The sequence below is a fragment of the Pelobates fuscus genome, chromosome 8, assembly GCF_036172605.1.
Source record: "Pelobates fuscus isolate aPelFus1 chromosome 8, aPelFus1.pri, whole genome shotgun sequence".
NCBI classification, from domain to species: Eukaryota; Metazoa; Chordata; class Amphibia; order Anura; family Pelobatidae; genus Pelobates; species Pelobates fuscus.
The window spans coordinates 160372389-160389589 of NC_086324.1; the positions used below are offsets into that span (position 1 = coordinate 160372389).

The following is a 17201-nucleotide window of genomic DNA, read 5'->3' on the forward strand; positions in this document are numbered from 1 at the left end:
TTAGTCTATGGGGAACGAGTCCGAGGCCGTGGAAGACGCCAACGTGAAAAGACCATTCCAAGCACCATAACCACTACAACACGCTGTCGTGTTAATGGTATGAGTAGTATCATGGACCCCTAACCCCTTTGTAAGTAATCAAACTATTTTAAAATAATCTGCCTTCTTACCTGAGTCCACTGGTCACGGCTCCACACCTGCACTACATTCAACAGAAAGCCGGAAGCCCTCTTTCTTAACTATGCCAGAGGGTGCAGGGCTTAGGTCATTCTTTGAGAGCAATTAGCTGATACTCCCAGCCAATGAACTGGTTTTGCACGGCAGGGCTTAGCTCATTAGCACTTTCTAGTGGATGTAGTGGTCAAACAGTTCTAAAATGGTTTAACTATTTATAATGAGGGGGCGAGGGGGGGCAGCGGTGTTGGCAGAGTTTTTCTCTATATATTAAGCACTATTACAAATATGCATATTGCTATCCAAAGTTTGTGGGCAAGTAGAAGCTTGTGTTAAAAACCGACCTCTTTAATTTGAAACCATCATTTTCCAGGATTTTGAATACTCTGTTTAATTATTCCCTATATTTAAGAAATCTTTTTTGGGGTTAGGTGTGGAAAAGAAAAGAAAAAACGCTGTGTTCAGCGCTCCATCTTGGCTTCCTGTCAATCACTATCATACGCTCTGCCCTTTTCTGTCATTGCGGAGGATTAGAACGAATGCAAATATGTGCCCTCGCTGTGCCAGGATCGAACATAATTTACTACATCGTTAATACACGTCACATGAACAGGAGAGTAATCTTGAGGCTACTGAACTAATGATGAAAAGAACATTGTATCATTGTATCAATTCTTTTAGCACAAATCATTATTATAAACGATGTAATATGAGAGCTAACGACAGTACCATATTGTTTTTTTCACCTTCCGTCATACATCCTCCCTGTGACACTGTGACTAACATTAGTCTAGGGGGTAAAATACTTTTTTTATCTATACATTTACTTGCTATTTTGCCTAATAACAATTGCTCCCATTCAGATGGAGCGATTCACTTTTATAATACTGAGGCTATTATGAGGGACTCCTAATATGAGGTCTATAAAGACTCACTGTAGAGACTCCAGACTCCGATTCTCCTTCAGCGATTCAGCAAGAGCTTCAACTCCCTCGTCGTGCAACAAGTTTGCGGTCAAACTGTAAGAGACATATCTCGAATGAGCCCCATGGCTGTACCTAGAAATCCAGTTTAACGCTCACAATGTGTCTTTACACTGAAGGAGCCTGAAACTGGAGCTGTTACTTTTCCCCACCCCTGTAAAACATACTTAATTCCTCTGAACCAATTGATTCCTGCCACCATCTCCCCAAAACGGCATCCCTTACTGCCATACACACTCACATGTATGTACATGAGATGAGTGCAGGGCATCATTGGAAATTTAGATTTTGTATCAAATGCCAGGCTGTGCCAGCACAGCCTAACATTCTATGCAAATCCAAGGGACAAAAAAACACCATGACTCCCAAAGATGTATACCAGAAGAAAATTGTCTTCATACTATACTGTCCACAGATTGTCTTCCCTTTTCCTTTGCTATTGTTCCCAAGAATCTCTGTATTGGGTTAATAATTCGGGAATATTCAGAGACAGTGAATTAAAAACTGACTTGCGAAATGTAGGTTAAAATAGGCGAAATGTGACCGCAGATGATTTGGAGAATTATTTCCTCTCGGCTGTTTTTGCCCAGATATTGCAATTTGTATCCTACAATTCACTGTTTAGTGAATAAGCCCCTTTATCTCACATACATTTTTAAAAAAGAAAAAGAAAGACACTTGAACAGCTTTTATCGCTTTTATTTCCTTGAATGGGTTTCCAAATCTTTCTTTCTAGTGTGCGGGTTTAATGTGAATATACACCCACACATAAATATATTTAGTATGTAATCTATTGATCCATTTTCTCGCATTCTCCACAGTTTGGAGAACCAGCTGGCAACATAATCAGCCTTTTGATATTGACTTCCCCCCCCGCGACAATGATGAATCAGGATGGACTGAAAACTGAATTTGTAAAATTCTTTAATTAAGTTTAATTGTTAATGTCCCAATATTGTCATGAAAGTAGTTTACACTTTTCATAACTCTAAAACTCGTAATGCTAAAAATTCCAGATCTTCTCGGCCTTTAACTTCATCAAGCTGAAGCGTTTACATGCCCAGAACACTCGATTCTCAGCAATTTGATGAATACTTACTCCAAGTGCTTCAATGTGCAGTTTATTTTGAGAGATTCTGCCAAAGCCCTGGAACCCTCGATGCTGATTGAGTTTTCCCGAAGGCTGGTGGAGAAGAAAAGTTTGGAAGGGTACAGGTCAGATGGTACGTGAACGGGACATAAAAAAAGGAAAATCACAATATTATCCTGAAGCACGACTTGTTATGATGCTTTATCATTTTCTTATTATCACTTTTCTACCTTTCTTTGCATGGAAATGGGTTACAACCACACAAGGTTTTCGGCACATTCCCCATATGTCACCACCAATACAAGTTACATGAATACGATGTGGGCACAGAATGCATGAAAGAGACCTGAGAAATGTCACAGAGAAGATGCACTGGGTCCACTGTGTACTGTGTACTGTGTATAGAAGGTGGAATGCCAAAAATCTCATCTGGAAACGATACCCAATCACTGAATAATAATATTATCTAAAAAAAAAAAAACTGGAACCACCAACCAACACAGGGAATATTTTTACCATCTTCAGGTTTGTTATAAAAGCATTTGGTAAATGGACTGCGTAGTGGTTGATCGGACTCACTCACTTGAGCAGTTTCAGGCTCTGGTTCCGGCTCAGTCCCCTGGTCAATGCACTTAATCCACGGTTGCTGATTGAATTACTCTTCAAACTGCACATAAAGGGTCTCAGGTAAATCCACAGTAATTGGAAAAGCAAGATAGAGTATGAAAAGATTAATGTCTAGAATCACTAAACACTACAGCACGATATCTAAAGTGTCACTACCCACTAAAACAAGATCTGTACACAATAATTCACTTCCAACCACACCAAGACCTGTACAAAGTGACTACCTACCACACCAAGACCTGTACACAGTCACTTTCTACCTACTCCACCAAGACCTGTAAACAGTCACTCTCTACATACTTCACCTAGACCTGTACACAGTCAATCTCTATCTACTCCACCAAGACCTGTACAGAGTAACTAGAGTACGGTATCATATGTTTATATGTATATATTTTTGGGGGTATTCAGAGTGGGCTACCTAGATACCTAGCACCTATTGGAATAGAAGAGTGCCAGTACACATCTCTGATTTTTGTATACAGTCACTCTCTACCTAATCCACCAAGACCTGTACAGAGTCACTCTTTACCTACTCCACCAAGACCTGTACAGAGTCACTCTTTACCTACTCCACCAAGACCTGTACAGAGTCACTCTTTACCTACTCCACCAAGACCTGTATACAGTCACTCTCTACCTACTCCACCAAGACCTGTACATAGTCACTCTCTACCTACTCCACCAAGACCTGTACAGAGTCACTCTCTACCTGCTCAACCAGGACCTGTACAGAGTCACTCTCTACCTACTCCACCAAGACCTGTACACAGTAACTCTCTACCTACTCCTCCAAGACCTGTACAGAGTCACTCTCTAACTACTCCTCCGGACCAGTACAGAGTCACTCTCTACCTAGTTCACCACCAAGACCTGTACAGAGTCATTCTCTACCTACTCTACCAGGACCAGTACAGAGTCACTCTCTACCTACTCCACCAAGACCTGTCTACAGTCACTCTCTACCTACTCCACCAAGACCTGTAAGATGCAAATACTTGTGTCATGAAAACATGCCCTGTGTAGGGTTATCCATATAAATCTTTCAAGTTCTCTGCAGATCATACTTCCACTGAGATTCTTTATCCCTACAAAGCAGAGGAAGCCCTCTTTAGAAAAATCTTCATATATTCTGAAGGACTTACTCAAGCGTTCTCAAACTTGAATTTTCAGTAAGAGCTTCAGCCAGAGCTGAGGCACCTCGGTCCCCCAAAGTGTTACTGGACAACCTGTAGATTGGGATAGAATGACTGGGGATCATTCAGTAACAGAGAGGCAAGAGTACAAAAGAGTGTTCGAACAGCTTTGAATATGAGGGTGGAAAACATGATATGTGATAGGAGCAGATGGGGAAACCCAAGTATGATTCCATTTTGTGAATTGCTGGCAAAGATAGAGTGAATGTAGCACAGATGATAAAAAATAACTTAATTAAAACTACTGTTACTAATACTTTATTACCATTTAAAATATGAATCAAAGATAGAAATCTTAGAGGGATATTCCTGGCCAGAGAATGCTACCCTTATTTTCTTAATGCACTATATAGATGCATTGATTAAAATACACACACAAAAATAAATATATATAAAAAGATACCGACCTTCGAGTTCTTGTGTGCGCTACGTATCCCTGTGGTTCGTTGAATCCGGCTGACTAGGAAGTAGCTGACCTAGCTGATAATCCTAGCTACCCCAATATTTTCAGGTGGGGTTTACCGTATACACTTTTGCCCACCAAGGGCTTATGGGATGTGTAGTTCAGTACTCAGCATTAGTTAAAATAAATGGAATGGCTGCCTAACTATTCGTAACAAACTTACTGTACTAGCCACTTTGTTCTGTAAACGACACTCTAGATAAGGCCACAGTTTCAGCTCTGTCACAGAGAGTAAATATAAAGTGCTGATTGAGAAAGTCATTATGTTTCTCTACTCTCACATCATTGCCAAGTCAACACAAACATGTACAACAACATTTCACACTCACCACAGCTCCTGAAGGACTTGGTTCTGCTTGAGACACCTTGCTAGACTCTCTGCCCCCTCTGCCTCAATATTGTTTTTCTGAATGCTACAATGACATCAAAAGGGAAATGGTTACATATCAACGTCAGAGCCGGAATCCCAAGGTTTAGCTACAATCCCTACTGACAGTCTGATATAATGCATGGATCCCTCTCTGAAATAGACTCAGCCAATCAGATGGGACTCCGTGAGGAGTCACCATTAATACCGAATACCAACAATCATAGGGGAATTGTTGGGGAGGGGGGTTTTGGGGGCTGAAGCCCCAAATGTAGGCATTTTAACAGTTGGTGGAGAGGGCAGGAGAATATTATATCATTATGTTTTGTTAAATACATGAAAAGTAAAAAAAAAACAAGAAAGCAGGGGCGGGGCCGGACCGCCGAGCGGAGCGGTCGCAGGGAAGATCAGCTCCCGCACACATTGACCCTAAAAGCATACTAAAACCGCTCTAAATCACCTAACTTACCCACCACTGCGACCCTCGCTGGTTGAGGGCCACCGGACCGGGGAGAGGCTTGCCTGAGGGGTTTTAGTCCCCCGGAGGGGAGTTCTCTGCCGTAACGGGCGGGAGCTCTCTTGGCGGTGAGTGGAGTGGACGGCCGCCGCTCCACTATCCTGCCACCCGGAGCCTGAAAGTCACGCTGCACCGGAACGGACCCGGCCCGGCCCCCCCCCCCTGGGCTGGGGGGGTGATCCCAGTCCGCACCTCGTGGCCGCACTCAGAGACCCCGCAGAGACGGCCTGACGCCTCAATCTAAGATGGCGGAGGCCGCGTGTGAAAACATCGCCTGACATAGACCGCTGATCCCCGCGAAACAGACATGCCGGGCACCTGACAGTGAGTAGGCAGAACGGGGCCCATAAGAGACACCCACCCTCAGAGGCTGACGAGAGAAGGAGGAAGGGGGATGCACAGCGAAAAGCGGTACCACAGATACTGCCACCGGCAGCACACGCGGAGCTACCTCACCTCTACCAGTAACGAGGGCCAGAGCCCTAGACACAACGCTGCATTCCCCCTCTCCCCCAATCAGTTAATCCTCCAAACAGCATCCCCTGTCCAGCAGCAGCCCAAGACCAGCAACAAGCCTGGACCACGCCATGCAAAGCCCAGGCCCTCAAGATGGAACAGAGCGCACCAGCAGCCACCAACTACAGGGTATCAGGTGCAGGACAAGCCGCTGGAAGCCCAGCATGAACTATCCCCACATGGAAGCCCACAGCCCAGCAGGGGTTTAGGCTGAATGACCACCTGTCTATACTGACACATAAGGCTGGCACCCAGGACAGACCACCCCACCATCAGCAATGATACATGGCTGAGTTGCCTACTTTTTAGTTTTATCAGTTGATGTTTAACTGTTTCTGCTAACTCAAGTGTGTGCTTCTGCTTGATAGTGAGATTGGGTGGGGGGAGGGGAGCAATGTAAAACTGCAGTACCTTACAGCCACGCAGTGATTTCATGCAATGTTTTAGCGGTCACTATTTAGTATGCCTACATATTCATATTCATAAGCCTTAAAAATGTTCCTAGCTTGTTTTCTCTTTCTTAAAAACTAGTAACTAACTGTTTCACGCGTTAGACACCCCTATAATGCTTGTTTAACTGCCTTGAAACTATGCTGACTCTACGAAATATTTAGCTGCTAGCTGTTACCTTTCAAATGCTTGATATGTATTACTAGCCTATATCTCCTACTGTGGCTACACAAGCCTACTTACAACTCGCAGACACAATCTTGTACTATATCTAAACTTAAAACTACCCAACATCACTCTAACGTTTAAACAAAAATATGCCGGTAATCTATCTGTTCATGTAAAAAAAAAAATGTGCTGTACCAACATGCCACTCATTGGAATGCTATGATTATGCTTGCAGTTGCTGTTGTGGCCCTGCACGCTTGTCTGTAATTCATATGCACATGCAAAAATAAAGAATTAAAAAATAAAAAAATAAAAAAAAAAAAAACAAGAAAGCAAAATGTACTGACAGTTACTTTTTAGCAAAACCACAGAACACACCAACTGAGCATCAGGCAGGATTCCAGCAATATCTGTCTTAACCTTGCTCCACAGAACATGAGGATACTCACTTTAACGTCTTCAGATTGCAGTTCACCTGCAAAGACTCGGCAAGATAATGAGTGCCGCCTGACTTAATCTGGTTATTGTGTAGACTGCAAGAGAGAAGAACGTACAGTGTGGACCAAGAGACTGTAAAGAAGATAATAAATAGCAGCAGGAGAAAGTATCATGCAGAAACATTATATGGAACAGACAATATAAGAAAAGCCAGATTTTAGACTATAGAGGGGTGTGGAGTTTTAAAAAAAAAATCTACTTGTCCAAGGGGCTCAAGTGGTAGCCCAATCTACTTGCTCATCAGGACAATCGACTTGTCCTGACACAAAATAATATCAATTACAAAAATTGGGGGCACTTGCCTAGATCCGTGGACATTGACAGGGCTACTTGCTAAACTCATTTTCACAAACTTCATCTAAATGGAAAAATGGAGGCAAAAATAACTGATCTGTAAATATTATGTAACTTTGCAATTATTATTTATTTATTTTTTTGCACCTTCTTCTAAAATAATTTGCTGTTCTTATCCTTGGCTATCTTATTTTCTTACTTTTGAACCAGTGACCGAGATATTGGATAACTAAGGAAAGGGAACGGGAATTTATAGTTAACCAATTGATCATCGAAATAATAGTTCAATAAATGCTTTTCTTGTGATAACTCTTTAAATCATGGGACGCCTCCATGTCTCTCTGAAACTTTAGGCAGTTTACAGCTGACAGCATCCTCGGCCAATGTGTACCATTGATTATGATTAGTTTGGCTAAAATGGGAATTTGATATCAGACTAATTGAGAATTCACCAGAAAGGTGAGATGCCAAAGACCTGATCAAGGTGATGTCACCTGCTGTAAAGAACTCACTTTAGGCTGAGCAAGACTTGATTATTTTTCAGAGCTTCTGCGAGAGCCTTTACACCTTTAGGACCAATAAAATTCCCATGTAGGCTGCAAAAAACAGGTATGAAATTAATAATATTGAGAAGATCCCATAACCAAACCATAAATCTGTCTGCTGATTGTAAAAATACTCACTCAAGTGAAACAAGTGTGCGATTCACCATCAGGGCTCTACCCAGGACCTTCACACCACGGTCAGACAGGAGATTCTCTGCCAGGCTGGTAAGGGAATATTGGTGAGCGATTGGCAGCTTCTTTCTTCTAATCGTATTAATTTAAGGAACCTTACAAATGGAGCAAATCTGGCGCACAGTTCTAAAGGTGGAGCATTCACTAAAACCAATGGAATATTCTTGCCAATCAATCCATTCTTTAGAGTGGTGGTAGGCGGCCTTTGGCACTCCAGACATTTTAGACTACATCTTCCCTGATGCTTTGCTAGCATTATGGCTGTAAAATCATAACAGGAGATGTAGTCTAGATGTATCTGGAGTATTGCCTAACCTTGCTTTAGATCTTTGTTTCAAAATTATTTCTTAAATTCATGGTCATTATGTTTAAAATTATTGATGGAACCACCAGGGTTGAAAATAGTTTAAATCAAAGTGAGGTTTGATAAAAGAAGAATAAGCCTTTAGGAAGTCTATTTAAGGGCAAAACAACTGAGCATATATGTGTGTGTTGGGAGAGATGATATGTTTCCCTACTCCACATGAACAAATATGGACAATTTAGATTGTAAGCTCACAGGCCACATTGCTACACATGCCAGATTTGACACTGAAGGTGCAGGCCCCCATTGTCTTTGTACTGATAGAACTAATTATGTGTGTACAGTCTGTCATCCCTACACATTGTTAATTCAGTCATTGTACAGTACAATAAAAGTAATGAGAAGATTTTTTTTTTTTCGAGAGATGGATTTCTTTACCTGTGGGACTCACCTAAGTCTCTGGATGGCACAGTCCTTGTTATGCAGGACACTGGCTAAAAGCTCCATCACATCATCTTTGAAAGTGTTATTTTCCATTCTAGATCATACAGGATGTAAGTGGTTAGCAGGAGCAAAATGAGCAGATTAGGACATCTATGTGTAGGACTTACTCTATCATATCCAATGAGTTTACGAAAGATTTCAAAACAGATCTAAACCTCTCATAACGCTATGGATAAATTGTACACACGGCATGGAAAAAATAAATACAAAATGTGTTTACACCAGTGATAATTGTATACATGCTTGTCCTGTCTAAAGATAAGGAGATCCACAAATCTAATATTTATATTGAACGGAATGCTAGTAGATGTCAAAATGTAGTTGGTTAAAAACACATAGTCAAATCGGTATCAAAGGCTCTTACAAGACCCCAAAAATCCTTTTGATCTCACATACACATAAACTACTCAAGATCGTCCACGAACAAAAATTGTACATTGATGTGACAACGTTGGAGCCCATGGCTGTTCCTTTAGTCTGTATGAAATATACTGTACCAGAAAACAAAGTGATTTCTATACAGAAAAGTCTTATTGTTATTTTCACAATATTTATCATACGTTTGAGTTGTACAGAAGAAATAATTTGAATTAAATGACAAACTGCTCAAATACTCTGTTTTAAAAAAGTTGGTTTGTTCGGCTTAGTGAAGATTAACACTGTGATACAAGATTAATACCTGATTTAATCAAGTACCATTTTGTATCATTGGCCTCAATATCTACACCTTGTACACACTGTTCAAGTGGCTCTGTCACCTCAAACCTGACAGTCTCCTATTGTTTCCTCTTCTCTTCCTCTTTCAGAATCTGTAATCGTTTTCTTCATTTCTGATCCATTTCTCTTTAAAACATAAGACAAAAAAGGGACTACTTTGTCTTCTGTATTTTTCCTACTCTTGATAATATTGACAAAGGATGGAGTTTAACCCCTTAAGGACCAAACTTCTAGAATAAAAGGGAATTATGGCATGTCACACAGGTCATGTGTCCTTAAGGGGTTAAAGGAACACTATAGGGTCATGAATACAAATGTGTATTCCTGACTCTATGGAGTTACAACCACAATGTAGGTAACCAGCACCCACTTGTCCCTTTTAAATAGGATAAAAACTCACCTTTATTCCACAGCCTCCTTGGCTGATGTCATCAGAATTGATAATCTGAGCCAATCCAATGCTTTTCCATTGGGAAAGCATTAGACTGGCTGAGATCTCCAATTCTGATCATCTCAGCCAAAGAGGCAGGGCCAAACACTGCACTGGCTAATCAGCATCTACTCCTAGAGATTAAATGAATCAATGTATCTCTTTGAAGAAAGTTAATTGTCTCCATGCAGAGCGTGGAGATGCTGAACGTTAGTGCTGCACGTTGTACATTAAGTTGGAGTTGTTCTGGTGACTATAGTGTCCCTCTAAGGCAAGCTTTACCGTTTGTTTTCTTGACAAAGAAAGTGGAGTTTGTCTTAATAAAAATAGATCAGAAATTAAGAAAAAAAGAACAGGTTCTAAAAGAGAAACAAAAGAAGAAAATCAAGTTTTACGTGACAGAGCCACTTTATCTACTTGAGAAAACGAATGTAATCATGTACAAGGTGAGTCCAAGTTAGTGTTGGTCCGCCAAATAATTGACGATTAAACTTTTTTTTTCACATAATTGTTAGCATTCATGGCAACTAGAATAACTCCTTTGTCAGAATTGATTGTGATAATTTTATAAAGGTTACAGTAAAAAGATGGCCTACGATTGAATGATTAGCTGATTATGTACTTCTAACAATTACAATGCCATTACTCATACAGCATAGTCTATCATGCATGATCTTTTTTTGAAGCTACAGTAAACCTCAGTACTAACAAATCAGCATTTCAAAAATAATTTAAACTATAGCGTTGTTGCCACCTTTCGTAAACTCAAACTTTGGGAACTTGATCAAAGGCTATCTTCATACTAAGATAATTTGGCTTCAATGTGGACCGGTATTATACATAACAGAGTCTGAACACGATCCCTGCCCCCCATCCCACCATTTACTGGTGCTAAGAGAGCTAACTTGTAATAGATATAGCCATTGGTCAGATGTCACCAAAATCACTTGCCTATACATATGGCCATGATCTTATAAGCCCCTTCATACATGCATAGAGGCTAGACGTTTCCAATTCCCTGGCCACTTACATTATAATCATAAAGTACTCTATCAAACTTATACTATATATATATAATGATTTCATTTACAGCTTTTATTTTGATTTAACGGGTACAGAAGGCCCTCTTTTAGTAATTATTTGCAAGGGTTAATGTATAAGGAGCCGGGGGGCGGGGCCTGACCGCCGAGCCGGCTGGACGTGGGGCACCTCGGCTCCGCTAAGAATAAAAAAATAACCGGGCAAAACCTACCTTTTTCCCCCTGAAAACGACTCAACAGCCACATGAAGGCAAAGGGGACACAGGCAGATACCCTGGAGGTCGGTATCAACCCCAGTCCTGCCGGCGAGGCGGACTGCTGGGCGACTGGGATGGAGGCCTGTCGTGAGGCTCTGGTGGGAGAGGCGGCCGCTCTCCCGCGCTTAGTCCGGTGGGACCTCTCGCACGCCTACTGAGGGCCCCGTTTCCCCCCCTGTGGGCCGGGGGGGTTATCCCGGACCCCAACGGAGAGGCAGTGACCGCTTCTATCATCTTGGCGGCGACACGATCACACAAGAACCGCGTGGCAAATTACAAGATGGCCGCCGCGATTAATGTAAGCCGGAGATCAAGCTCCCACATACAGTATCAGAAGTTACAACTCCCTGTGACACTGGCAGACCTAAGGGGACTTTACCAAGACACTCACTCAGCTTACCCTGAGAGGAGCAGCGATCGCAGCATACAAGCATTATTCTGCACTTAAGGCTGATGCTGGCAAATGACACAAACGCACCCCTGACCGGCAAGTACTAAAACGCTCCACCACCCAGCGGGAAAATGGGGGACCTGACGCTGGTGACCAGGACGGCAGCCGACCCAGCGCAGTTACAGGGGTAACAAAGCAGCTGCCAACCTGCTACAACAACAGCCCAGCAGAGCACTGAACTTTCCTTAGTTTAGCACTGTGATCCTTTCTGACCTTACTGTAATCACTGTAAAATTGTCTTACCTTAATGTATGCATTTCCCGGCAAACTCAGTGACTAGCTGCCTCCCGGTGGCTAACCTTAAGCAGTGTGGATAAATCCATACCTGATATTAGCTTACGACCTACCGATAATATATTAACACTTAAATTAGGACAACTGCGCAATACCTAGCATGTAACCAAACAGTCACGACACACATAATCGCAGTTGCGTCCGGTCCAGCATGTTACTTAATCTTGATTATTACCTACGTAACCTTATTACTAGCAATGTTTTGCCTATTTTAAGCGACCTATCTAAGTTGCGCTCATGCTCCGTGAAAGTTAGATTTACCTTGTTCAACTGAATGTTAAATATAAAAAATGTGCAAGCTTTAACATAACCCTGATTGTTAAAAATGTTTTTTGATCAAGCATGGGGAATGCCGTCGGGGTACCCCAGGCGTGTTGTCTCTCCTATCTGCACTACAAAAATAAAGAATTAATAAAAAAAATGTATAAGGAGCCAGTTTAGGATACTTGTGATGTATCCCTTTGATATTACAGAGACAGGGAGTAGTAAGACTATGGTGGTCAGGATCTCAGAGTTCGGATCAATAAGTAAACTCCATGACAGTGCTGTAGAATTTCTATACTAAGGGACAACTTAAAAAAACAAGAAGATTTTCATTCACTCCCTGTTCTTATTCCATCACTTCCCTTTCGTCCTCATGCCATCTCCCTATTCCCGATTTCAGACTAATCTTTAATGCATTTTCCTTGTACATCATTTTTTGTATTATTGTGTATGCGCCTTCAATAGTGCTGAAAAAGCAATGTTTAAACCTGGCTAGCGGCCACAGGCCACAAATCCACAGCCCATTGGACAGTGCTGCACTTTGCAATAAATGAGACCATGGTAGCCATTGACATTACTCTCAGGTAGGTGACCAATCTGTTCTACAATTCCTGTTATATTAGGTCAATAGAAATTGTTGTAGACTAGATTGAGTCAGGTTGTCTAGCTATCACTCAAGCCCACAATGATAACTGGTGCAGTACTCAGCTGAGTTTACCTGATGCTGGTACAGTATTGTAGCTGTGGCAGGAGAATTTTCACTAGGTTGTATGTAAGACACTGGGAAAGATTAGTTTCATGAGCACAGCTGTTGGATGCCTGCAGTAGGTATGCCAGGGCACTGCACCCCAACATATTCAGCTTCCCTCCAAGTGTTCCATTTATGAAGTCCTCTTCCACCCCACTTGTCAGTTCTGTGTGCCCCAGTTCCTGCAGGCAGCAGACTAAGTTCACCGTACTACATGAAACTACCTTTCCTGCACATAGCAAGCTATGCAAGAAGTCAACTGCCGGCCCACGATGCCCACCTAGCTCTTCCTTTCCAGGGAGGCATCCGGACAACACACGCAAGGCCTGCGGTGAAAGGAGGCCAGACAGAAACCGCAGGAAGATGGGTATCTGCATATCGTCTGCCTGCAGAGACCTCTGAACAGCACTTTTATAATGGTTCATGTAGCCCAATTTGGGCCAGGACATTGCCCCATCAGCAAACAGGTCAAATATGGCTCGTTTAGCAGCTGAATGGTAGTGGACGGCAGCTAGAAACTCCAGCAATAAGAGGTGTGAAAATGAAAAAGAGAGGCATGAAGGGGAATGCTGACATAGCAGTAGGCGGGCACTGAGGCTGCCTGGGGTCAGCGGGGTGTCAATTCCACAGGATTTTAAGTCCGACTCATAAAAAACTGACCGTTTTCTGATCAGTCCATTGAATGCCAGTCTTCCCAAATTGGCAACAGTTCGTCGGGCACTGCCAGATTGCTCTAAGCCATCACGGTCACACAGCTGAGCCTTGAGATACCAAGAGAAAATGGTGGACAATGTTCCTGGTAGACAGGATGAGTCTTGAGTGTGCAGTAAATATCCCAAAGAGGTCCCAATAATGCGGCATAAGGCAGGTACAGAACATAGTGCATTTAATGAACGGTGGGACTGTATGTGATCCCAGACACGTTGGACTAAGCCACTGTTATCTGGCAGAAACTGCTCCAAAAACTTTCTAATATGTTCAGTCCTGAGTCCAGGAATTTCTGTCATGCGATCCACAAGTCCTCCAGGGATCCAGGCTGCTGCCCCAGGCCTGGAGGTTATCCATATCGCAGTTTCTAACAGTAGGTTACCACGCAGTATATTCGTTATCAGACATTCTGGTGTGAGTTCCTTTTGGGGGTCAGTACATGCTATAGATTCTGAGAAATCCAGAGGTGCTCTTAACTCATCCAGCCCATCCAAAATGAGAAGAGATCCTTCAGGTGGCTTTACATAGCTTGGGTTGGCAAGTCGTACTAGCCGATCTGTAGAGAGACGATCATAGACATTCAACTCTGAAAGATTCAGAGCCATCACACTTGTGATGCTAGGGCACACTTCACCCCGTATCCACCTCTCTACAAAAAGTCTCACAAGGGTGCTTTTTCCAGCTCCTGCCACTCCCACAGTCAGAGTAATGCGAGGGGGAAGGCTAACTTGTGAGAGGGAGACCAGAAGTTTCTCCAGAGATAGTTGCCTGGGAGTCCCCCTTCCTTCCTGACCTAACTCCAGCTGCACAATATCATGTTCCTGAAGTTGGGCGTCTGTGAGTCCTTCTACTATAAGCAGAGGGTCTAACTGTGTTAACAGTGGGCATGGGTCCTTGGTTTTCACTTTCTCCAGATGTTTTAGAACTAACGGATCTGCGGAGAACAATAGAGCACAATGAGCTACAAAATGTTGCAAATACAAAAGGTGGGTTCACAATCTCAAAATCTCACTTACCGTAGTGACGCATGCGCAGTTGCAGGTAAGAGCAGCTATTCTCTATGCAGCTCTGAAGAGCCTGTAGGCATGTCTTGCCCTTCCCTACCAGGATATCTAGGAGGTTCTCTGCCCGCATGGGTAACAATGTAACTTCCTGGAGCAGCTTGGTCTCCTCTTCTGTCAACATCTGGAGGTCCTGGAGCTCTGTAATGATCTCGTGCATGGATAATGGGCAGGCACAGGCAGCCAGTTGCCTCCTGTACCGGAGAATCCATAAGCCTATAAAATAGCAACGAGATAACTTGTTACCATATTCTTTTGGAAGAAATCCTCCACCCTTGTCACCTACATACCTTCCATGTCATTGTTTCACAATTTCTAGTGGTGCACTTGGCCCAGATAATTCAAAGTCTTCCAGCCATCTCAAAGTACGTGTCCATATTAAATCTATTTTGGGTCAGGCCTGAAACCTTCCCTGTCATCCTATAGAGAAACAATAAAATAAAAAATGCAGTTAACAGAAACAAAACAAACAGAAAAACAACATAGGATTTTGTCTTTGTTCTTATTCATCCACCAACACCTGACATGTTTCTTTACAGATTGTTAACTTGGTATCTATATTTAAAGTAGATATCTTGTATTTCTTTTATTTATATATGTTTGCATTAATTTCTCTTATTTTTCGCCAAAAGTTCCAGGCTGGGTAATGTCAATCCAGGGCCTGGATGTCATTCATTGGCTGAGAGAGTGCTCAGTTGATGCACTCATCCAATGATTGAGCTGCGCGATCGGCATGACTTTAGCCTGTTTGCAGAGGAAACCCACACGGCAAAATGGTTTTCCCCATTACTAGGGAATGACACCAGTTTAAGAATGAAGACATGGTATAAATGTAAAATGATAAAAAAAAAATTACTCCTATTTAAAGGACCACTATAGGTACCCAGACCACTTCAGCTCAATGAAGTGGTCTGGGTGCCAGGTCCCCATAGTTTTAGCCCTGAAGCTGAAAACACGGTCATAGAAACCGCTATGTTTACTTTACAGGGTTAATCCAGCATCTAGTAAATCGCACTTATTTGTCAAATAAGATCCCCATAGGAAAGCATTGAGTAATTCTTTCCTATGGGCGGGTTTAAATGTGCGCGCACGCCACTCGGGAGCTGACGTCAGCAGGGGAGGAGAGGTCACCAGCGCCGAAGGAGCCCAGTGCTGGATTAAGGTAAGTGGCTGAAGGGGTTTTAACCCCCTCAGCGCCGAAGACGGGATGCACTTCAAGAGCCTAAAGTGCCAGGAAAACGGGTTTGTTTTCCTGGCACTATAGGAATAGATCCAAAAATCCCAGCCTTTACACCTTCTCTAACAGTCTCTCGCTAAATCAGGAAGTACCTTCAACAATCATGCTCAGCCTACTTTTTATAACATCAGTGAGCTCATCCCATGAGCAGTATATTATGAGAACAGCAATAGTTTCTGGGCATTGTTAGCAGCTGAACTACATCTACACCTGACATGACATCATGTACTGCGGTATTACTACAGGTTGAGAAGGGAAGAAGTTGGGCTTACAGAACTAAATGTAGTTTTATTAAAAATAAAAAGAGCCTGTATAGACCAACCTACAAATTGCACATATTGTGTGGTTGCCCCTTTCACCTCGGCACACCAGATACTGATGAACTACAGCCTATGTCCAGGTACGCAAAGCATCAATGGAAAAGTAGTTGAAAAGCTAGCCTCCATTGATCCATAGGGTTGATCTATTATATCCTTAATCATTTCACCAAATTGCTTTTCAGCTAAACTGTCAGAACAATCAGTGCATTCTGCTACAAGCTGAATATAGATGAAATACATCTCAAATTCCGAAGAAATTTGTCTCAGTATGATGTCTTGGAAACAGGGGTGCGTTTCCATGGAGATATGATTAAGAATGGGCATTCTATGTGGCTGGCTGCTTATTCATGCAATAACCAAAAAAACAAAAACAGAGGAAGAACGCAATGAAGGTATGCTTAAACCTGTTATAATGAGCAAAATCTACGTAAGGAGAAAGGGTACCATAAATGATCATGGTTAAATTATTCACGGCATATATTTAGCATACACTGACCAGCCACAACATTAAAACCGCCTAATATTGTGCAGCTCCCCTTGTTCTGCAAAAACAGCTCTGATTCGTCGAAGCATGGACACCACAAGACCTCTAAATGTGTACTGTGGTATCTGGCACCAAGACATTAGCAGCAAGTCCTTCAAGCCCTGCAAGTTGTTAGGTGGGGGCTCCGTGGATTGGATTTGTTGCTCCAGCACATTCCACAAATGTTCAAGTGGATTGAGATCTGGGGTATTTGGAGGTGAACTCTTTGTCATGTTCCTGAACAATGTTTGCAGTGTGGCAGG

At 42.5% G+C, this 17201-nt stretch overlaps 1 protein-coding gene across 1 annotated transcript in view; it reads right to left on the reverse strand.

Annotated features, from left to right (window-relative positions):
• The window catches only part of NLRC3 (NLR family CARD domain containing 3), a 74971-nt gene that overhangs the window by 8326 nt on the left and 49444 nt on the right, over nt 1-17201 (reverse strand). The window contains exons 3-14 of the mRNA XM_063428984.1: nt 15149-15278; nt 14814-15074; nt 13060-14731; nt 8836-8922; nt 8027-8110; nt 7856-7939; nt 7001-7084; nt 4863-4946; nt 4020-4103; nt 2831-2914; nt 2257-2340; nt 1110-1193 (exon numbers count right to left, since the gene is read on the reverse strand). Of these exons, the coding sequence (XP_063285054.1) occupies nt 1110-1193; nt 2257-2340; nt 2831-2914; nt 4020-4103; nt 4863-4946; nt 7001-7084; nt 7856-7939; nt 8027-8110; nt 8836-8922; nt 13060-14731; nt 14814-15074; nt 15149-15155 (2699 nt within the window). The 5' untranslated portion in view covers nt 15156-15278. The remainder of the gene's footprint in view (nt 1-1109; nt 1194-2256; nt 2341-2830; nt 2915-4019; nt 4104-4862; nt 4947-7000; nt 7085-7855; nt 7940-8026; nt 8111-8835; nt 8923-13059; nt 14732-14813; nt 15075-15148; nt 15279-17201) is intronic.